The sequence below is a fragment of the Lathyrus oleraceus genome, chromosome 3 (genome assembly GCF_024323335.1).
Source record: "Lathyrus oleraceus cultivar Zhongwan6 chromosome 3, CAAS_Psat_ZW6_1.0, whole genome shotgun sequence".
Taxonomy (NCBI): Eukaryota; Viridiplantae; Streptophyta; class Magnoliopsida; order Fabales; family Fabaceae; genus Lathyrus; species Lathyrus oleraceus.
The window spans coordinates 44,947,938-44,971,141 of NC_066581.1; the positions used below are offsets into that span (position 1 = coordinate 44,947,938).

At 40.5% G+C, this 23,204-nt stretch overlaps 1 protein-coding gene across 1 annotated transcript; it reads right to left on the reverse strand.

The window, feature by feature from the left end:
• Positions 1-586: 586 nt before the first annotated feature.
• Positions 587-22,468, reverse strand: LOC127129560 (adenylate kinase, chloroplastic). Its single transcript, XM_051058715.1, has 7 exons — positions 22,100-22,468; positions 21,917-22,018; positions 20,353-20,481; positions 20,095-20,229; positions 1,038-1,184; positions 794-868; positions 587-673 (listed from the first exon to the last, which is right to left on the reverse strand). Exons 1-7 carry the CDS (start codon positions 22,331-22,333, stop codon positions 587-589), a joined length of 909 nt encoding a protein of 302 aa, XP_050914672.1. The 5' UTR covers positions 22,334-22,468.
• Positions 22,469-23,204: the final 736 nt, after the last annotated feature.

The following is a 23,204-nucleotide window of genomic DNA, read 5'->3' on the forward strand; positions in this document are numbered from 1 at the left end:
GATTTTGACAGACAATTATCACATTTTATATATGCCATTTTGGCCTTTTTTCTACCAATTTTTGGCTAACAAATATATATATATATATATACCAATTCAAACCAATTTTGCCTTAAATGTATCAAAATATATACAAATTTATGTACACATTTACAAGTCATTACATATACTACAAATGTACACATTAATTACACAAATTTATGAACAAACATTGAGCTCTATCATGAATTGACACCACTCCTCTTTGATTTCGTCCACTTGATCCTTTGTATAAAATGCACACTTGAATTCCTCAAAGTACTACATAATAATATAACATATTTTGAATTAATTCCAACTATTTAATTATATGAGATATGTGTAAATATAAAAATAACTCATAAGTTAGAAATACATACATCGGTGGGAATCTTTAATCGGTCCAAAGCAAGAGTATCTCGCATAAACCTCAACATGAAATACCCACAATCTATTTGATTACGTTGTTGAGGACACTACATATGAAAACAAGATATGAATGCATCATTAGCATCATGTCCATAAAAACAAGATATGAATGCCCTTATAAAGTAGATATCCATGGTTTCTAATGTGGTGGCAGATTCTCTACTCCATATTGGAAGCATACATTACTAACAAACACGATTGATTGGTAATTATTCATTAATGATATCTGTTACACAAACAACAAACAATATTACTTGTACATGCCGCATGTATGTCTCTGTTGTGTGACAGGTGTACGGGGATGTGTGAAAACGATAAAGTGAGAAAGTTAAGTCATAAAGCATACCTTAATGGTTATATCTTTAAACATGGAAAGGACTGCCTCCACATTTTGATGATGGGTGTTCAGTCGCAACGTTACCTAAGTCAAAAGCAAACAATAGGATAAAGAACTTTCAGTTTTACTTAATTCATATATATTTGTATATAAAAAATCCTATAGTAGTCAACAAAGAGCATTGAGTATTTTCTGATTAAATAATTGAAATTTTTACAGAAAGAATACAATGGAGTATCTAATAGGAACATACCTTCTCTTCAGTATCGTCAAAACGTTGAGTAAGCCTATCTGCAATTTCTTTTGTTTCTGGAGGAGAATACTTCAAATGGTATATTTTCCCAGTAACAGGATCTAATCTCCTTCCAACTACTCTCTCCACAAGAATATCTTCAGAGACCTGAAAATTTTAATGTGAATTATAATTATAATAAAAGATACATTGACTCTTTTTTTCTTTCAGCATTAAGACTAATGGCGTCTGGTGTTTATAGAAGTTGAGTGTCTCCTGCAAGGTCACAACAACATTGTTGTTCAAATAATTGATCAATTTTTAGATATATGGTAAAAGCTGGGTGGGGTCAGTCTTAACTCCAGATGCAAGGTGTTGCTGACAGGTTCCTGTAACACCTCAAAATTTGCCCTCCTCTCTTGGGACTAAGCTTAACATATTGCATTACATTTTTAGGTCATTAGGCATTGCATATTGCATATCATGTGGTTACATTGTGCAAGTCATCCTCCCAAGTCTTGATCAGAGGATGAGGAAGTCAAAGTGCAAGCCTAGGGTTTATTGACTGATCATTGGCCATCTGAGGATTGGGCTGTGAATTAGGGTTTCATGGTTCTCAATGGATATTGGTCTTCATCTTGATTGCAATGATACATCATTATCATCATGGTTGGATTTCATCAGGAGATTGAAGCTCATTCCTTGAGATTAGGGTTTTGACCACTGGTCAACCCTAATCAGTTGCATTGGGCCAGTCAGGGCATAATCAGGAGATGGGGTCTATGATGGCTATGGGGTTCATTATTTGATTATATGGAGATTATTGAGGCTAGGGTTTCACCCTTGAGCCATTTCAGTTGAAGATTGGAGCTCAGATTGATCTATGCTTGGCAAAATTCATCTATCAGTTGAAAACGTCAACTGTGGTCAACTGTACATGGTTTGATGGATTTGGAGGTGGAAATGAGTTGGATACACTTCATTCATGTTGGGACAAGTGTTATATGACATCTCAAAGCTTAAGAATGGAGAAAATCAAGTCAGAACAAAAACTGCCAAAAATAGAAAGTGACTTGTAATGGAAGTTTCCAAAAATGGAAAGTTTTTGACCTCAAAGCCACGTGTCCAAGGAAGCTTCAAATGAAAATTCGTTCAACATGAAAGTTGTAGATCTTGTTCTCTCCTTTCCAAAAAGTCCAAGAATTTGAAAATCCCATGTATGGTTGGAAAATTGGGGCTCAGTGAAATTCAAAAATGACCCATAATCAGGAGAGCATAACTTCCACATGGTTTGTCCAAATTGCAAGTTCTTTATATGCACAAACTCCATTTGACATGTACTTTCATGGTGCATAATTGGATTTTTCCAAAAGTGGTCAATGCAAAAAGTCAAATTTCAATTGGACAGTTAAAATGGACCAAGGGCAAAATTGTCCAACTTGTGAAATAATTGGAATTTTTGAGTGGGGATTTTTGCCACACCTCATAAATGGCATTTGAAAGTTGTTGGAATCATCATAATATGCTAAGGCCTTGTGGTTTGGAAATTGGCTTGAAAAATGAAATTGCAAAAATGGACACATAACCATTCACATGTGATTTTCTAAAATACACATCCAATGAGAGTGAAACAAGTTGCAATAGCTCATGACAGGTATTTGGAAGTTGTATGAGCTGTCCATGAGGTGGCAATGAGCTGGCTTTGGAAAGTACCATTTTGCCCTCACTTGAAAATTAACATTTCACTATCAAATGCAATTTGGCTAATTACATGGTTAATCATGGATTAAGGCATCATATATATTCCTAATCTCATTCTAATCATAACAGAATTGCACCATTCCCAAAATCAGATCCAAATTCATCACATTCTCTCAAGAATCTCAAGAACACAAAAACCTTCAAATTCATCAATCTTCATCAATTGTTGATCAAACTTCGAATTTCTTTTTGGTTTGATCTTGTTTCATCCTCATCATCAACTGTTTTTGGTCATTGGAGCACAAGGAGTGGTAGATCGCGAATGTTCAAAGAAGCATCATCCATGGTGAATCGAAGCTTCGAGCATTAGGAGCAACATTGATCGAATCCAAGCATTCTACTCACCTTCCACCAACATATACTGTATCTGTTTGAAGCTAATTTGCGTAAAGAACAGCTAGAGCATCACTGCCATAACAGGTACCTCAAAATTCGATTGTCACGATTCTTTGAATGTTTATGGGCGTCCTGTAGTTCATTGATTGTAGAGCATCGTGATAATTGTGGTTTTGCGAATGGATTAGTGCATAGGATGAAATCTGGATTTTAAGTTTAGAACCAAAACCCTAACATGATCGATCTAAGAGATTAAGGAATAATTGGACAAAATTAGGTTGATATTTGTGATCCTTGTGCTTAGACGAGTCCAACGAGTATTAACTTGTTCATTTTGGTGTTAGTTCATAGTTCATGTGTTTCTTCGTGTGCCTGGGTTGAAGAAGACGAGTTTCTGGAAATAGTTGAGTGTTTGATCCAAAATTGCGTTTGAATTTTTGAATAACACGTTTACCGCCCCCGCGCGTCGACTAATTACAATTGTGCCACTGGTTATGTTAATTAATTAATTTAATTCATAAAAATTCTAAAAAATTCATAAAAATTCTAAAAATTCACCAAAAATTGATAAAAAATCATAAAAATGTAGGAATTTTTGTGTTGACTTTGTTGTTGACTGTAGGATTTATTTGACTCATTTTTGAAGGTTGTGCATGGTAGGAATTTTGTTTGACCTAGGCTTGTTTCACATATACTCATTTTTGATACATTCTACCAAATCCAATGTGAAATGCTCATAGTGTGAATAAATTCTTGAAATTTTTTGTGGTAATTGTAGACTGGTTGATGATGATTTACATGTACATTTTGTGAATTTTTGATTCCTGGTGATTGAGTTATGAATTTTGGAACTTAGGTGTGACAATTGGTGTCACACCTCATTATGTCAATTTGCTGGATTTATTTGAATGACCTAGGCTTGTTAGAATGATGTGAAATTTTGCATGGATGTTCATTAACATGATAAGATGCTATGTGAAGTTTTGTGGAATTTTATGTGGCATTTTCAATTTGATTGCTATTTTTCATCTCTGGTGGTTGATTGTGCAAGTTCATGTGATACATGTTGGTAGATTTAATGTGAAATGCTCATATGGTATTGAATGATCATGAAATTTGATATGATTGTTGTAGACACATGATGTGACATCCCTGTTTTGGTCTCACTCATTTCTTTACTGTTTTCATTGAGTTATGAATTTTTGAAGTGAATGCATATGTTGATGTTGTGATTTGGAGCATGTAATTGTGTCTGTTTTTGTTGATTTTCATTGACATGGTTCCCTTTGCCCAATTAAGCTGAAATTTGGTGTGCCATACCTGGATTAGGTCCTGTTTAGGTGTAATTTATTTGAGATTTTTTGGATTTGTTTTGATATGGATTTGAATGCAATAGTTCTGTTTGGATGTTGGGTGTTCCATTTGAACTAGTTTGATTTGTTTTGTGCATGGAATGAATATAATGAATGATATGGACATGGGACTAATTGTGTTGGTTTTCTATTTGCATTAATTTGACTTTGGTTAGAGATACCTTGCTGTTTAGGAATTTTTCTTGCTTTTGGACCCTAGGCTTGGCCTAGTGGTCTAGTTGCTAATATTTGCTTGATTTTTCAGGATGAATAGCATAAGGCTCATGGAGAATGATCCAAGTTGATTGAAATGATGTTGTTTGATGTTTGTACACTAACATAACATTGTTTTGTAGGTTGTGAAGCTTGGGCTTGAGCTCATAGCTTGCCTTTGTGTGCATTGGCTTGCATAGTTTGACTGATTAACTTGTTGTTTTCTGATTGGTTGTCTGAGTTATTAACTGGTTAGCTTTTGTACAGGTACCTTTAGTCGCTCTAGTTCTTTTAAGAACTTGCTTGGTAGCCGCTGCTCGGTTGTGTAAACCGCTTGAGGTAGGTCCTCTTGACTTCATGTAGTCTGGAGACCCGGCTGTTACCCGGCCGGGCAAATGTCTGAAGTCCTCCTTAAGAGGCAATGATTGTGGTTGTTTATTTTTCGTGCCAAGCAGGTGAAAGTCCTTAATCAAGGCAATTGGTGGAAGGTAGGGGTATGCAGTCTACCCCCCACTATTCTGTGAGTCTTCTCCTTGCTCCCATTACATGGTTGTAGCATTGAGATCAAAAGCCCAAGATCCTGTGCAGTGCACATTATGTCAGTGTCTTCGACTATAGAAGGGTTCCCCTATTCTGGACCCATGCTCATTTGTCAGAAGCTCTCCCTGGTTAGGGATAAGAGCTGTGAGGTCTGATCCTCACTTCACCCTTCATCTGCTTCACCTTATCCTCGTAATGGCAAGGTTAAGAGCAAACCCAGCCCGTACAGACGACTCGCTTCGGCAGTCAAACCTATTGTGTGAGCCCATTGTTTGGCTATAGTGCGTGCTATGTGGATATCTGATTGACATGCTTGTTTGAGATGCTTGTTCTCATTCGATTATTCTGTATGCTTGTATGCTTGCTTCTTTCCTGGATAGGAATAGATTGCTTATGCAAGTAGGTAGAAACCTGAACTTAGGGCGACTTTGCATGACAACATCTAGGCTCGAGTCATAGTCTCCCTAGTGTCGTGTTTTCCCCTGGTTTCTAGTTAGGAGAGTTTCTCCCCTGTTAAGGGGAACTACATCGCCCTGATCCTCGTTCCAGACGAGGTATGTAGGCAGGGGGTCGTGCGAGACCTCTCCGGGCAACCTTTTTCTTTTTTGCGTGCGTTTACTTGTTATCTGACTGTATGTTTGGGTTCGGATGCCGACGTAAGCCCAGTGATTGGCTGTCGGGCTCCACGTTTGCCGTTTTTGTGTTTTGGGTTCGGATGCCGACGTAATTCCATCCAGTGGTTGTCGGGCTCCATGTTTGCCACCCTTGCTTGTTTGTATGTTTTGTGTTGTTTGGCGTGCGTAAGCCGAACTACAGTGGCTCTGATTCTTGTTCCAGACAAGATATGTAGGCATAAGGTGCGATACCTTATCGAGCTCCCTTCTCTTAACCCCACCTGCGTTCCCCGTGTGTGTGTGTGATGTTTTAGCAACCTGTTCTTTATTCTAGGACGTGGATCCCGTCGAGTACGACGAACGTGAGGGGTGCTAATACCTTCCCCTTGCGTAACCGACTCCCTTACCCTTTCTCTTTGGTCGCGAGACCATTTCCTTTCCAGGTTTCTCTGAGCGTTTCCTTTCCCTATTTTGGGATAAATAACGCGCAGTGGCGGCTCTGTGTTGTGTTTTTATTTGAGTCCCGCCGGTTGATTTTTCGCAGGATGCGACAGCTGGCGACTCTGCTGGGGACGTTGATGGATGTAGACCTGTGCTGGTCCATCTTCCCTAAGCGAGTCCTTCCTAGCGTTTTAGGATTAGTTTAGGTTGCTTGTTGTGCTTTATTTATTGCATTTATTATTCTAACCAGTGTATATATATTTGCATTAATGTCTGCATCCATCATACTATCATGTTGTTGTCGTCCTCTGTGCAGGTGGTTCCTCTGTTTTGGGGTGGGTGTTCTGAGTGAGGCCCAATACCCAGGCCTGAGTGCACACCTAGGATTAGCGTGGTCTCATGTCTCTTCACATGTTGTACGACATGATGCGGAGACATGTCACCACAGCCGGACGAGGTTCATTTGAGAGAGTCCTGCCGGGTGGAGTTATTCCGCTTAGGTTGGATTATCTCTTTTAGGCTATTGACTCTGGTGACCGATCATTTCCCGGATCTTTGGTTCAGACGATCTCAGGAGAGCTACAATGGCACACCCGAAAGGGCAAACCCATTAAGTATCTCTGCCCGATTGTCGAGACTATTGTCCGCCTTAGGATGACCTGTTTAGAATTTACCTGTGAGGGGAGGGTTGATTCTTACAGATGCATGTTTAGATGGTGACTCAGATGGTGACTTTTTGTTCCGTGGATCAGAGTCCTATTTATAAGTCGGATTTATGGCCATTTATTGCCAAGACGCCGGAGTGCTGTCCGTGGTATTTATCAGTGGGGATCCGTTTATTTCAGGATTCCCCGGGCCGAGTTATTTATCCGTGGGGATCCGTTTATTTCAGGATTCCCTGGGCCGATTCTGAGATTATTGTGGGTATCTGCTCAGATATGGTTTGGTGATGATGATGATGATGATGATGTATCTGTCTTCCGTTTATTTCGGAACCCTTGAGTAGGATTTGTGGTTAACCAGACCTCAGATGGTTGTGATCAGTCCAGGGATCCGAGGTGGTTCAGAGCAACAGATGATCAGATGACTTGGAGGATGGCCCAGTGCATTGCATTCATTCATCTGCATCATTCTCATTTTGCATTCATCTGCACCAAACTCACGTCTAGTCATATGGGGAGTATTATGGATTGAGAATCTGGTTGAGAGACATTCGAATGTCAGAATGTTATTGGTGAAATATTATTTGTCTCGATGAAACCAGGATCAAAAGACAGAATCTTCCTCATATGGATAGACGTTGCATTCATGCATATTAACCTGTTTGCTGTTTTGCAGGAATCATTGCTCGCGCTCGCAGAACTGTACCTTTGCACTCAACACGTCCTCACAGATACTTCACCAGACGCAACACTCCTAGGCTGATGGATCTTCCGAGTGCTGATCTCCTTGAGCTGAAGGACAAGATGACTGAGCTGATCAACATCATGCAGGGTTTTGCAGTTGATCAGAAAGCTTTGGCTGACAAAGTTGAAAAGCTCGAGCGGGCTTCAGCTGTTAACAGTGTTGTTAATCTGGATGGTGTCTCCAATCAGGGGCTCGGTGGATCCAGAGACGGTGAAAAAAGAGCAACCGTGGGTATGGTGAACAACAATGCTGCTGGTTTTGGTGCTGGTGGTCAACCTGGGCCCGGTCTGGGGCAGAATTTGAAGGACAATTTTGTGCCTCCTTTCTATGGGTTTGATGATGACAGGGAGGAGGACCGAGAGGCTGATCAGTTCTCCATGCACAATGAGCCATTCGGTCAATATGGTGTTCAACCACAAAGCAAAGAGATTCAGTTGCTGGCAGAGAAGGTAAAGGCTCTGGAAAGCCATGCTACTCCGGGGTTTGTCAACATGTCCAACATGGGGCTGGTCGAGGGGATTGTGATCCCACAGAAGTTTAAAGCGCCCGCATTTGACAAATACAATGGGAGTTCTTGCCCAGAGACTCACCTCCAAGCTTTCGTTCGCAAGATCTCTGCATACACTACAGATCAAAAGCTCTGGATGTACTTCTTCCAAGACAGTCTGTCTGGAGGCTCCTTGGAATGGTATACCAAGCTGAAATCTGCTGACATCAAGAGCTGGCAGGATCTTGGTGATGCATTCTTTAAACAGTATCAATTCAACGCTGACATGGCTCCTAGTCGTACCCAGTTGCAGGGTATGTCTCAAAAGAACAGCGAGGGGTTTAAAGAATATGCTCAAAGGTGGAGGGAGTTGGCTGCCAGAGTGCAACCTCCACTGGTGGACAGAGAGATGTCTGATCTCTTCATGGGTACCCTGCAGGGGGTTTTTGCTGAAAGAATGGTGGGATGCCCGGTGACTAACTTTGCAGACATTGTGGTGGCCGGAGAGAGAATTGAAAGTTGGCTGAAAATGGGGAAGATACAAGGTAATGCTTTGTCATCAGGATCAAAGAAGCCATTCGGGAGTGGTCAGCGCAAGAACGAGGGTGAATCGAGTGCTGTGTATGCCCAGAGAGGACACGGTAGGGATCGTTACTACCAGCACACTGCTGCTGTAACTATCCCTGCTGGTAATCAGTCAGTACGACAGCAACGTCAGCCACCTCAACAGAGAGCTGGGTACCAGGTGAAAGGAAAAGGGGTTGACCGCCATTTTGACAAGCCGCCCGTGACATATGCTGTTCTGTTCAAAAAGCTGATGGATCTCGGGTTGGTTCAGCCGAGGGCGATGGTTCCGATGAGAACGGATCAGAGGCCACCCAACTATGATGAGAACGCCCAGTGCGAATTTCATTCTGGAACACCGGGGCATAATATTGAGGGCTGTAGAGCATTCAAGAATGTTGTCCAGGATCTGGTAGACTCCAAGGCTATCAATTTTGCGCCATCACCGAATGTTAATGCCAATCCCATGCCGGCACATGGTCAGGCAATGGTGAGTGCAATTGCTGAAGATTCGGATCACGCCTATGCGGTAGGTGGAGAAGCTGACAGTGACTGCAAGTTCAATGGTTGGATAACGCCGTGCGTACCAGGAAGCTGGAAGGCTTAAAAGATCAGCACTGACACTCGTCCGGAAGAGTAATGATTTCTGTTTTGATTTTATCTGCATGAAAGCCTTATGTGTTGCCCGACACGTAATGGTTCATTGTAAGGGCCACCTCATGTTCATAAATTTGCATTTTCTGCATCATGAATAAAAGGATGTTTTTCAGTCAAAAACGGTGTTCCCTGTTTTTCATTTATTTTTGCAGTTTAAAAACAAATAAAAATGGCAATGTTTATTTTCATTTTTCTCTTTTTGATTTGTCTCGTTCCGAATTCAAAAAATAATTCTCCGGATCTCGTTGATAACAATTTGGTTACACCTCATATGACTTCGACAAACCGATCTATCATGCCGAAGAAGAAGGCGAAGAAGATTGTGATCTGCCGGAATTAGCCAGGTTGTTTAAACAAGAGGAGAAGGTGATTCAGTCGCACGAAGGGCGATGCGAGATTGTTATCCCAAGCACCGCCGAGGTCAGGAAAGAAATAGGAAAATAAGGCCGCTTTAGAGGCAAGCCGAGAGCAGAATGGTAGCCCTGTTGAAAGAGCATGTGGATACCTTCGCCTGGTCATGTCAGGATATGCCAGGGTTGAACACCGATATCGTTGTGCACAAGCTACCATGGAGAGAAGACTGTCCTCTAGAGATGCGGAACGCCGATGCTACTTATCAGAGAGCCATGGTGACTTTGTTTCATGATATGATTCATCATGAAATCGATTGCTATGTTGATGACATGATAGCAAAGTCCCATGCGGAAGTGGGGCATCTGGCTGACCGGGGCAAGTCGGTTGACCGGTTTGAGACAATTCAAACTGAGGTTGAATTCAGATAAGTGCACTGTCAGAGTGCGGTCCGGTAAGATGATTGGGGTTCATTGTAAGAGAGGAATCGAGGTTGATCCTGCAAAAAAAAAAAAAAAAAAAAAAAAAAACAATAAGAGAAATGCCTGAACCGAGAATGGAAAGAGAGGTTCGTGGTTTCTTAGAAGATTGAACTACCTGTCATGGTTCACATCTCACCTAACAGCCACGTGGGAACCTATTCAAGTCAGAGAAAAAAGAGATCAAACGGTCAGGTGAAATAATGATTGCCAAGGGGCATTGAAAAAATAAAAGAAAGAGTTGCAGGAACCTCTGATTCTGATACCTTCCGTGGAAGGAGTAATTGTTAATTCTGTACCTGACGGCCTTCGAGGGGTCTACGAGGTGTATTAGGGCCGCATGACGAGTCTTGTCGAAAAGAGCATGCAATTTACCTTAGCAAAAAGTTTACCGACTGTGAAACAATACATTCACTGTTCGAGAAAACTTGATGTACTTTGGCATAGGCTGCTCGCCGACCGAGACAGTATATGCTGGTTCATGCCACCTTGTGGATTTCGAGATGGAGTTGATCAAGTACATATCTGAAAAGCCAGCAATGACCGGACGGGTTGCGAAAGGGCCGATGATTTTGATTGAATACGATATTCGATATATCTCTCAGAAAGCAATCGAGGGGAGTGTATTGTCTGATTACCTCGCCCAGCAACCCGGTGAGGATTATCAACCGATGAAGTTTGAGTTCCCTGATGAGGACATCTCGAGGTGCTCCAATCGAAAGATTGAGAGTAACCGATCCCGGAGGAGGGGCCTGACCCTGAATCCGAACGGATTCTGATGTCTGATGGGGAGGTTAAGGTGAATGAGCTTTTGTTGCCCGGATAACGTTTGAATGCACCGACGGTGTGATTGCACAGAAAATGGTGGTAACCTACAAAGACTGGCATGAGATGTTGCCGTTTGCGTTGCATGGGTATCGAACGTCGGTACGTACATCTACTGGGGCAACTCCTTTCTCATTGGTATAGGGGATGGAGGCAGTATTACATGTTGAGGTTCAGATTCCCTCTTTGAGAGTCCTGATGGACGTGAAATTGCAAGGGGCTGAATGGGTAAGGACCCGGTATGAAGAGTTGAGCCTGATTGAGGAAAAGAGGCTAGCAGCCATCTGTCATGGGCAGTTATACCAGCAAAGGATGAAGCGTGCTTTTGACAAGAAGGTGCGACCTCGGGTGTATCACATAGGTGATATGGTGCTGAAAAGGATCCTTCCTCCTCAAAACGATCGAAGGGGCAAATGGACACTCAGTCATGAATCCCCAGCATGGTCAAGAAGGTTTTCTCTGGTGGAGCCTTGTTGTTAACGACCATGGATGGCGAGGATTTTCCATCCCCTGTGAATGCGGACGCAGTTAAAAAATACTTCGTATAAAGAGACCCGCTGGACGAAAAGAGCAAAATAGTCCAGGCAAAAATGGGCATCCCGGCGAACCAAAAAACAGAAAGAAAGGTTCGGGCAAAAATTAGGGATAAAAGGAAAAATGTACACCCGGCAAGTCGAAAACCTGGAAAGGCGACTTGGGCAAAAAGGGGTATCCCGGTGGACTGAAAACCCGAAAGGGCGGTCCAGGCAAAAGAGGGATTGAAACGAACAACTGCGTCTGGCATGATCGTTTTTGCTTTGGTTAAAGCATCATGGATAATACCCGGTAGGGATCAATCAGAATCGTCTTGTTCAGAAGGCAGAAAGCATGGAGAGTCTGAGGACATATGGGGTGTAACCGAGTTGGAACTCGATGAGATCACGGGTTTCACATTGCCATTAGGATAGGTTTTCCCTTTTGTGCAATTACCTCTTTTCAGGAATTGCTTCCTTTTGTATTGCTCATTTGAGCCACACTTTTTCAGTCAATAAATGCATGTTCAGTCGAATAATTTTGTTTTTGTTTTTCGTTACCGCTTTGATTGCAAAAACATCCGATTATTTTGATAAAGAATTTTGCATTTTAAGACATACAGGTCCCTTCCAATGCATGTTTATAAGATTGAAAGCTTGAAATCTTATTTGGAAGGTTGAGTGACCCAAGTGTTGAAATCTTGACACGCCTGGGGCACGGTTTTATCTGACGATCTGTTTTGCAGGAACTGTTAGATATTTTCACTCACTTGCAGGTTGTGATGTGGAAGCTTTGTAATAGATCCCCAGAAAGTTCACTCAGGAACGAAGATGCAGGAAGAGACGATGGCGAAGACGTTGAGACGTACGAGATCCTTGATGGTAATCAAGAAGACTCTTCAAAGTCGGAAAATTGAAATTTCTGTATAATCCCAGGAGTACGTTTCTCGTCGAGCGCGGGGCGATTTGGAGTACAAGATGATGGAACAGAAAAGGTCCAGATGAGTCTGGGAGTTCTCAAAAGTGGAAAGTTGATACGAGATTGGGAGGTGGACACCATGGTTCGACGAGTCGACGGGTGTTCTGTACCAACTTTTCTCCTTTCCCGGCTAGGTCCCCGAGCAGGAATCATAGGACTAGCTCCCCAGCAGATACAAGGTCTGTGGACTTCTCCAGCCGAGTCAGGATGGTTATCCCGGACAGGTTAAGACGGTGTTTCCTCAGCAGCCAGGCCAGAAGGTTGTTATTCCCCGAGTGGAGCGGGTTCAAAGAAATATATCTCCAACAATTCCCCGAGTGGAGCGGGTTCAAAGAAATATATCTCCAACAATTCCCCGAGTGGAGCGGGTTCAAAGAAATATATCTCCAACAATTCCCCGAGTGGAGCGGGTTTCAATGAAATATATCTCCAGCAGTGTTCATCCTACCAGTGGATTGGACAAGTTCCCGTAGCGGACGGATTTTGCATCCTCAGCTGAGTTGATCCTACCTATGGGTTGGATGGGTCTTCCCCAGCGGAGTAGCATTCGTTTCCCTAAGCAGGGTCAGGATGGTCATCCCCAGCGGGTGTCAAATTGATGCTTTCCCCAGTTGCCAGACCTGGAGGTTGCTGTTTTCCCAGCAGAGTATCTGTGAGCATTTTCCCCAGTAAAGTCGTCAGGTATCTGTGAGGGTTCTCAAAGCAGAGTCGGGATTGATATCCCCAGCAAGTCAAAAAACTGTTGTATCCCCACAGAGTGTTGGTGGTGCTTATCCCCAGCAGTTTCCCGAGCGGATTGGATGCAAAGGAGGTTCTTCCCCAGCAAGGGTTACCTTTTCCCAGCAGCAGTGCTATTCCCCAGCAGGGTGGAGTTGGAGCAATGTCGAGTTCCTCAACGGAGTGTCTCGTGCTCCCCAGAAGAGTCCCTTGAGGGGATACTTTGTATGAATTCATCATGTAGAATAAGCATAGCATGTTGCATAGAAAAATAATAAATCGCGTAGCATTTCCATAATTATGGAGCATTACGCAGAAAAAGATCATGCATCATTGTTGCAAGCATAGAGCTAGTCTCAAGCTGTGGTTACCGTTTGAGAAGTGGTTGTGTCAGACAGTGAAGGTGTTACTCTGAAGAGTTTAGCCTCATGATTGGATCAGAGATGTACCCCAGTAGTGCGATACTGGAGGAAGCTTTTCCGTCGGGCCGAGATGGGAATGAAGATTGGAGAATGTTACGCGATCAGCGCGATTCGAGCCGTGGTTACCGCTTGAGGATTGGTTTTGCCGGACAATGAAGACGATACTCCGAGGAGTTCAGCATTGTGAGTTTGGAACAACAGTATTTCCCAGTCATCAGTAAGTGTCTGGTCGAGCTTTCTTTGGTGTCAGTAAACATCATCATTCGATGTCCAATAAACGTCGAGTTATTTCCCAGTCATTGTTTAATGTCTGGTCGGTCATTGTTTGATGTCCTGTCAACATCATTGTTTGATGTCCTGTCAACATCCTTGTTCGATGTCCTGTCAACATCATCGTTCGATGTCCAGTCAACGTCAAGTTGTTTCCCAGTCATTGTTTAATGTCTGGTCGATCCTTGTTCGATGTCCTGTCAACATCCTTGTTTGATGCCTGTAAACATCATTGTTTGATGCCTGTAAACATCATTGTTTGATGCCTGTAAACATCATTGTGTGATGCCTGTAAACATCATTGTGTGATGCCTGTCAACATCATTGTCCGATGCCTGTAAACATCGTGTTTTCTCCCAGTCATTGTTTAATGTTTGGTCGAGTTTTGTTTGATGCCTGTAAACATCATTGTTTGATGCCTGTAAACATCATAGTTCGATGTCCTGTCAACATCATTGTTCGATGTCCTGTCAACATCATTGTTTGATGCCTGTAAACATCATTGTTCGATGTCCAGTAAACATCGAGTTTCTTCCCGGTCATCAGTCAGTGTCTGGTTGAAGATGTACCCTTTGATATGTCGCCATCAGAGTGGTGATTGGTGTTATTTCCGACGATTGCCAGCGGAGTTATCACAAGGAAAGAAGATTTTGGGGTTCAAATGCAGAGATCCGAGGATCATTTGCGCGAAAGAAAAAATTCGGGGTTCAAGAAAAGTATAAAAAAAAGAAAGGAATAATAATCCCGAGCGGATGAGCGGTGTTCAGGCCATGGTTATCCATGCGTTACCATTTATTTTGGTATCCAGGTCGACGTTTTTCGAGTTTGTTTCTTCGCCGATGCTGACAGGCGTTGTTAATTATATCCCATCAGAGTGCAAATTGTTCGTCTGTTCTTGGTATTCAATCACTCTTCATCCTGATCATCCGAAAGCCGAGGCTATTTCGTATCGACAGGTTCACAGTGGATTGAATAGGGGCAGCTGTAACACCTCAAAATTTGCCCTCCTCTCTTGGGACTAAGCTTAACATATTGCATTACATTTTTAGGTCATTAGGCATTGCATATTGCATATCATGTGGTTACATTGTGCAAGTCATCCTCCCAAGTCTTGATCAGAGGATGAGGAAGTCAAAGTGCAAGCCTAGGGTTTATTGACTGATCATTGGCCATCTGAGGATTGGGCTGTGAATTAGGGTTTCATGGTTCTCAATGGATATTGGTCTTCATCTTGATTGCAATGATACATCATTATCATCATGGTTGGATTTCATCAGGAGATTGAAGCTCATTCCTTGAGATTAGGGTTTTGACCACTGGTCAACCCTAATCAGTTGCATTGGGCCAGTCAGGGCATAATCAGGAGATGGGGTCTATGATGGCTATGGGGTTCATTATTTGATTATATGGAGATTATTGAGGCTAGGGTTTCACCCTTGAGCCATTTCAGTTGAAGATTGGAGCTCAGATTGATCTATGCTTGGCAAAATTCATCTATCAGTTGAAAACGTCAACTGTGGTCAACTGTACATGGTTTGATGGATTTGGAGGTGGAAATGAGTTGGATACACTTCATTCATGTTGGGACAAGTGTTATATGACATCTCAAAGCTTAAGAATGGAGAAAATCAAGTCAGAACAAAAACTGCCAAAAATAGAAAGTGACTTGTAATGGAAGTTTCCAAAAATGGAAAGTTTTTGACCTCAAAGCCACGTGTCCAAGGAAGCTTCAAATGAAAATTCGTTCAACATGAAAGTTGTAGATCTTGTTCTCACCTTTCCAAAAAGTCCAAGAACTTGAAAATCCCATGTATGGTTGGAAAATTGGGGCTCAGTGAAATTCAAAAATGACCCATAATCAGGAGAGCATAACTTCCACATGGTTTGTCCAAATTGCAAGTTCTTTATATGCACAAACTCCATTTGACATGTACTTTCATGGTGCATAATTGGATTTTTCCAAAAGTGGTCAATGCAAAAAGTCAAATTTCAACTGGACAGTTAAAATGGACCAAGGGCAAAATTGTCCAACTTGTGAAATAATTGGAATTTTTGAGTGGGGATTTTTGCCACACCTCATAAATGGCATTTGAAAGTTGTTGGAATCATCATAATATGCTAAGGCCTTGTGGTTTGGAAATTGGCTTGAAAAATGAAATTGCAAAAATGGACACATAACCATTCACATGTGATTTTCTAAAATACACATCCAATGAGAGTGAAACAAGTTGCAATAGCTCATGACAGGTATTTGGAAGTTGTATGAGCTGTCCATGAGGTGGCAATGAGCTGGCTTTGGAAAGTACCATTTTGCCCTCACTTGAAAATTAACATTTCACTATCAAATGCAATTTGGCTAATTACATGGTTAATCATGGATTAAGGCATCATATATATTCCTAATCTCATTCTAATCATAACAGAATTGCACCATTCCCAAAATCAGATCCAAATTCATCACATTCTCTCAAGAATCTCAAGAACACAAAAACCTTCAAATTCATCAATCTTCATCAATTGTTGATCAAACTTCGAATTTCTTTTTGGTTTGATCTTGTTTCATCCTCATCATCAACTGTTTTTGGTCATTGGAGCACAAGGAGTGGTAGATCGCGAATGTTCAAAGAAGCATCATCCATGGTGAATCGAAGCTTCGAGCATTAGGAGCAACATTGATCGAATCCAAGCATTCTACTCACCTTCCACCAACATATACTGTATCTGTTTGAAGCTAATTTGCGTAAAGAACAGCTAGAGCATCACTGCCATAACAGGTACCTCAAAATTCGATTGTCACGATTCTTTGAATGTTTATGGGCGTCCTGTAGTTCATTGATTGTAGAGCATCGTGATAATTGTGGTTTTGCGAATGGATTAGTGCATAGGATGAAATCTGGATTTTAAGTTTAGAACCAAAACCCTAACATGATCGATCTAAGAGATTAAGGAATAATTGGACAAAATTAGGTTGATATTTGTGATCCTTGTGCTTAGACGAGTCCAACGAGTATTAACTTGTTCATTTTGGTGTTAGTTCATAGTTCATGTGTTCTTCGTGTGCCTGGGTTGAAGAAGACGAGTTTCTGGAAATAGTTGAGTGTTTGATCCAAAATTGCGTTTGAATTTTTGAATAACACGTTTACCGCCCCCGCGCTCGACTAATTACAATTGTGCCACTGGTTATGTTAATTAATTAATTTAATTCATAAAAATTCTAAAAAATTCATAAAAATTCTAAAAAATTCACCAAAAATTGATAAAAAATCATAAAAATGTAGGAATTTTTGTGTTGACTTTGTTGTTGACTGTAGGATTTATTTGACTCATTTTTGAAGGTTGTGCATGGTAGGAATTTTGTTTGACCTAGGCTTGTTTCACATATACTCATTTTTGATACATTCTACCAAATCCAATGTGAAATGCTCATAGTGTGAAATAAATTCTTGAAAATTTTTGTGGTAATTGTAGACTGGTTGATGATGATTTACATGTACATTTTGTGAATTTTTGATTCCTGGTGATTGAGTTATGAATTTTGGAACTTAGGTGTGACAATTGGTGTCACACCTCATTATGTCAATTTGCTGGATTTATTTGAATGACCTAGGCTTGTTAGAATGATGTGAAATTTTGCATGGATGTTCATTAACATGATAAGATGCTATGTGAATTTTTGTGGAATTTTTTGTGGCATTTTCAATTTGATTGCTATTTTTCATCTCTGGTGGTTGATTGTGCAAGTTCATGTGATACATGTTGGTAGATTTAATGTGAAATGCTCATATGGTATTGAATGATCATGAAATTTGATATGATTGTTGTAGACACATGATGTGACATCCCTGTTTTGGTCTCACTCATTTCTTTACTGTTTTCATTGAGTTATGAATTTTTGAAGTGAATGCATATGTTGATGTTGTGATTTGGAGCATGTAATTGTGTCTGTTTTTGTTGATTTTCATTGACATGGTTCCCTTTGCCCAATTAAGCTGAAATTTGGTGTGCCATACCTGGATTAGGTCCTGTTTAGGTGTAATTTATTTGAGATTTTTTGGATTTGTTTTGATATGGATTTGAATGCAATAGTTCTGTTTGGATGTTGGGTGTTCCATTTGAACTAGTTTGATTTGTTTTGTGCATGGAATGAATATAATGAATGATATGGACATGGGACTAATTGTGTTGGTTTTCTATTTGCATTAATTTGACTTTGGTTAGAGATACCTTGCTGTTTAGGAATTTTTCTTGCTTTTGGACCCTAGGCTTGGCCTAGTGGTCTAGTTGCTAATATTTGCTTGATTTTTCAGGATGAATAGCATAAGGCTCATGGAGAATGATCCAAGTTGATTGAAATGATGTTGTTTGATGTTTGTACACTAACATAACATTGTTTTGTAGGTTGTGAAGCTTGGGCTTGAGCTCATAGCTTGCCTTTGTGTGCCTTGGCTTGCATAGTTTGACTGATTAACTTGTTGTTTTCTGATTGGTTGTCTGAGTTATTAACTGGTTAGCTTTTGTACAGGTACCTTTAGTCGCTCTAGTTCTTTTAAGAACTTGCTTGGTAGCCGCTGCTCGGTTGTGTAAACCGCTTGAGGTAGGTCCTCTTGACTTCATGTAGTCTGGAGACCCGGCTGTTACCGGGCCGGGCAAATGTCTGAAGTCCTCCTTAAGAGGCAATGATTGTGGTTGTTTATTTTTCGTGCCAAGCAGGTGAAAGTCCTTAATCAAGGCAATTGGTGGAAGGTAGGGGTATGCAGTCTACCCCCCACTATTCTGTGAGTCTTCTCCTTGCTCCCATTACATGGTTGTAGCATTGAGATCAAAAGCCCAAGATCCTGTGCAGTGCACATTATGTCAGTGTCTTCGACTATAGAAGGGTTCCCCTATTCTGGACCCATGCTCATTTGTCAGAAGCTCTCCCTGGTTAGGGATAAGAGCTGTGAGGTCTGATCCTCACTTCACCCTTCATCTGCTTCACCTTATCCTCGTAATGGCAAGGTTAAGAGCAAACCCAGCCCGTACAGACGACTCGCTTCGGCAGTCAAACCTATTGTGTGAGCCCATTGTTTGGCTATAGTGCGTGCTATGTGGATATCTGATTGACATGCTTGTTTGAGATGCTTGTTCTCATTCGATTATTCTGTATGCTTGTATGCTTGCTTCTTTCCTGGATAGGAATAGATTGCTTATGCAAGTAGGTAGAAACCTGAACTTAGGGCGACTTTGCATGACAACATCTAGGCTCGAGTCATAGTCTCCCTAGTGTCGTGTTTTCCCCTGGTTTCTAGTTAGGAGAGTTTCTCCCCTGTTAAGGGGAACTACATCGCCCTGATCCTCGTTCCAGACGAGGTATGTAGGCAGGGGGTCGTGCGAGACCTCTCCGGGCAACCTTTTTCTTTTTTGCGTGCGTTTACTTGTTATCTGACTGTATGTTTGGGTTCGGATGCCGACGTAAGCCCAGTGATTGGCTGTCGGGCTCCACGTTTGCCGTTTTTGTGTTTTGGTTCGGATGCCGACGTAATTCCATCCAGTGGTTGTCGGGCTCCATGTTTGCCACCCTTGCTTGTTTGTATGTTTTGTGTTGTTTGGCGTGCGTAAGCCGAACTACAGTGGCTCTGATTCTTGTTCCAGACAAGATATGTAGGCATAAGGTGTGATACCTTATCGAGCTCCCTTCTCTTAACCCCACCTGCGTTCCCCGTGTGTGTGTGTGATGTTTTAGCAACCTGTTCTTTATTCTAGGACGTGGATCCCGTCGAGTACGACGAACGTGAGGGGTGTTAATACCTTCCCCTTGCGTAACCGACTCCCTTACCCTTTCTCTTTGGTCGCGAGACCATTTCCTTTCCAGGTTTCTCTGAGCGTTTCCTTTCCCTATTTTGGGATAAATAACGCGCAGTGGCGGCTCTGTGTTGTGTTTTTATTTGAGTCCCGCCGGTTGATTTTTCGCAGGATGCGACAGTTCCAAACCAAATCTTGTTCTTATGGATAATCTGCTGAATATTACTACTTGATATCAATTTCTTTCTTCTTTTAAAATAACATTCAATTTAATTATTTAACTAATCATTGACTGATAAATTAAAGTGAAGCTGAGGCAGAAAATTTTGAAATATTAACGGTAGAAATATAATTAACAACAAATCTTTACCTCTAGAAGAATAAAAATATCAGGTTCAAACCCTAATTCCTTAGGTGCAGTAGCCTGCGATAAGCTCCTGGGATATCCATCCAAAAGCCAACCATTCTCTACTGAATCTGGCTTCAAGAGACGATCCTTGACCATCTATAAAATAAAATAGTTATAAACAATTAAGACAAAAGCTATAAAGTAAAATAGTTATTAACAATTAAGACAAAAGGTATTTGAATAGCAATTGAACAGTCACTTCCATTTCCCCTACCATACCATGACAACTATTTCATCAGGGACCAATTGTCCCTTCTCCATATATTCTTTTGCACGCTTTCCGTTTTCACTTCCGGTTTCAATTTCCGCCCTAAGTAAATCTCCAGCAGCAACATGCACCAAATCGTACTGCATATATGAGATGCACTTGAATCAATTTTTTTATTCAATGCACATTAAAAATAAGAGCATAATCTACTAGTGAACCGATAGCTTGTCCCAAAGCCAAGACAATCATCTAGTTAGTAACTAGTAAAGGTGCAACAACTCCAAAGCCAGTGAATTTATGTCACAAGTTTTTGTCTTAAATCCAATGACTTTGCAGCAACTGCACTGCCAGTCCAGGGAAGTCGTAATTTAGTTTACACGCTCTTTTAACATATTATTTGCCGTTTGATATTTTAGATGATACATTTAATATTTTCTAAACTCGCCTTACTCTTACCTCCCATCCAAAGCCCCCAATGTTAGATGGAAGTCAAAGTTGAGTTACGAGACATTTTTCCCCATTCCCTCTCCTCTCCTTCAAAAAAATATTTAAACCATCGAATTCAAGCTGAGTGATTGAAATGGACGAGGACCTGGCTTCATGTGACACAAAAGTTCTGCTCAAACTGAAGAGAAAATTTTATCGAACAACGGTAAGATCTGCAATGTTGTATGAGACAAAATGTTGGGCAGTTAAGAATAAACACGAGAATAAAATAAGTGTAACAGAGATAAGGATGATGCATTTGATGTGTGATAGGGCTAGATGGAATAAGATTAGAAATGACAGTATTAGAGAGAGGGTTGGGGTAGCACCTATATTACAAAAGATGGTAGAAAATAGGTTTAAGTAGTTTGGATTCATGTAGAGAGAAGACCTATAGATTATGTTGTAAGGAGAGTAGATCACATGGAAAAGAGTCAAATAACTAGAGATAGAGGAAGACCTAGAAAAACTATAAGAGAAACTATTAAGAAATATCTTGAGATTAACAAATTGGATAGAATCATGGTCTTGGAAAGAACATTATGGTGAAATTTGATTCATGTAACCGGCCCTATTTAGTGGGATAAGGCTTGGTTGTTGGTTATTGTTGTAATCTCTTTCATGGCCTCCATTTTTCACAACCAAACAGTGAGAATAGGTCAAACCTGGACCAACCCTACCCCAGGGATGGATCAAAATGCTTATCTCAAACATTGTTGTACTTAACTATTTACACTCATCATACAATTCAATATACTACATAGGGTTTCAAATTAACGTTTGCAACTGCAACACATTTGACCTAATTCTCCACAATATAAAGGATCACAGTTCAAAAATATTGATTCATCAATGTAGCACTCTAGAGCTAACCTTGGGATATTGACCAAACAAAGTACAAGTTCAAACTCATATACTGCAAGTCAGTTACACACAAGTGAATAGCAATTTCAAAAGAAAATTAAATAAAAAATAAGAGATTAATAATTAATAACATATAGTTGAAAAGTTAGGTCAAATTGAAAAGAGAGACTCCTAATCAACAATAATAGTTGAAAAATTAGGTCAGATTGAATTGAATAAGCTTACTTTCTTGGTAATAAGTTGGCATTGAGTTCCTTTACCAGAAGCAGGAGCACCGGAAATCATAACACGTAGCGGCTCCTCCGTCTGCGCCACCGCCTTCACAGTCTGAAAAATCAACAACGAGTAAATTAATTGAAATTCAAAATCATTAAAAAGGAAACTGAAGAATGAAACGATAGATAGTACCATAGAAGAATGAGAAAGGGATCGCGTATAGGATGAACGGAGAGGAATGACATCGGAAGATTGAAAATGAAGGTGTAGTTGTCGGTGGTAGTGGCGGTGGCGAGTAGTGTTAAGTGAAAATGAAGAAAAAGAAGATGAACGCGCTTTTTGTAGCTTATTGTTGTGGATATTGTTAGTTTGAGTTCCGATTAACGATGATGAAGCGGCGGAGAAATTCATTATGTTGTAACCCATTTTTTTCCGTCACTCTCCTGCCGCCGTCTCGTTTGCTCTTGTTAGTTACAGCTCATGCGTGTGCATATATCGTCATCTTTTCTACCAAACTCCCTTACATGTGTATTTGGAATTCGGTTAGGTAGTAGATAAATTCCTTTTCAAAATTGTTTCACTTTAATATTTCAACACAATTTTATTTTAATTAGACCTTAGACAGCGCTTTCCAAAAGCGCTTTCTAAACCCCCCTTTGACAGCGCTTTTGGTTTTAATTTTTTTTTAATTTAAAGACTTTAGACAGCGCTTTATCAAAAGCGCTGACTAAGGTCTATATTTAAAAGCGCTTTCTAAAAGCGCTGTCTAAGGGGGGGTCTTAGACAGTGCTTTTAAAAAGCGCTGTCTAAGACCCCCCCTTAGACAGCGCTTTCATTATTTTTTTGGAACATTTTCCGTGTTTTATTTTAATTTTAACCTTAGACAGCGCTTTCTTTTAAAAGCGTTGTCTAAGATGCGCTGTTAAAAGTCATTTTTGGCGTAGTGTCTGTAAGTTTTTTTTTAATGTTTTGATATATCAAAACTTAAATAAATAAAAGATTTAAATATATTTTTGGTCTCTCTAATTTGGGCCTTTTAAATAATTGATCCTTATTTATAAATCAACTATTTTGGTCCTATAATTTTGATGGTCTTTCGATTTTTATGGTTCCCCTCCAATTTTGCATATGTGACAATGATGACTATGATTTAAAAATTATTTTTAATTATGTGAAATTACTGACTAAGATAATTTATTTTTTTCATAATTAATTAATAATTTTAATTTAGTCTTTTTAAAAATTAATTAAGTAAGTTTTTTTAAGAAATTAATTAATTAAAATTTTGAAAAATATT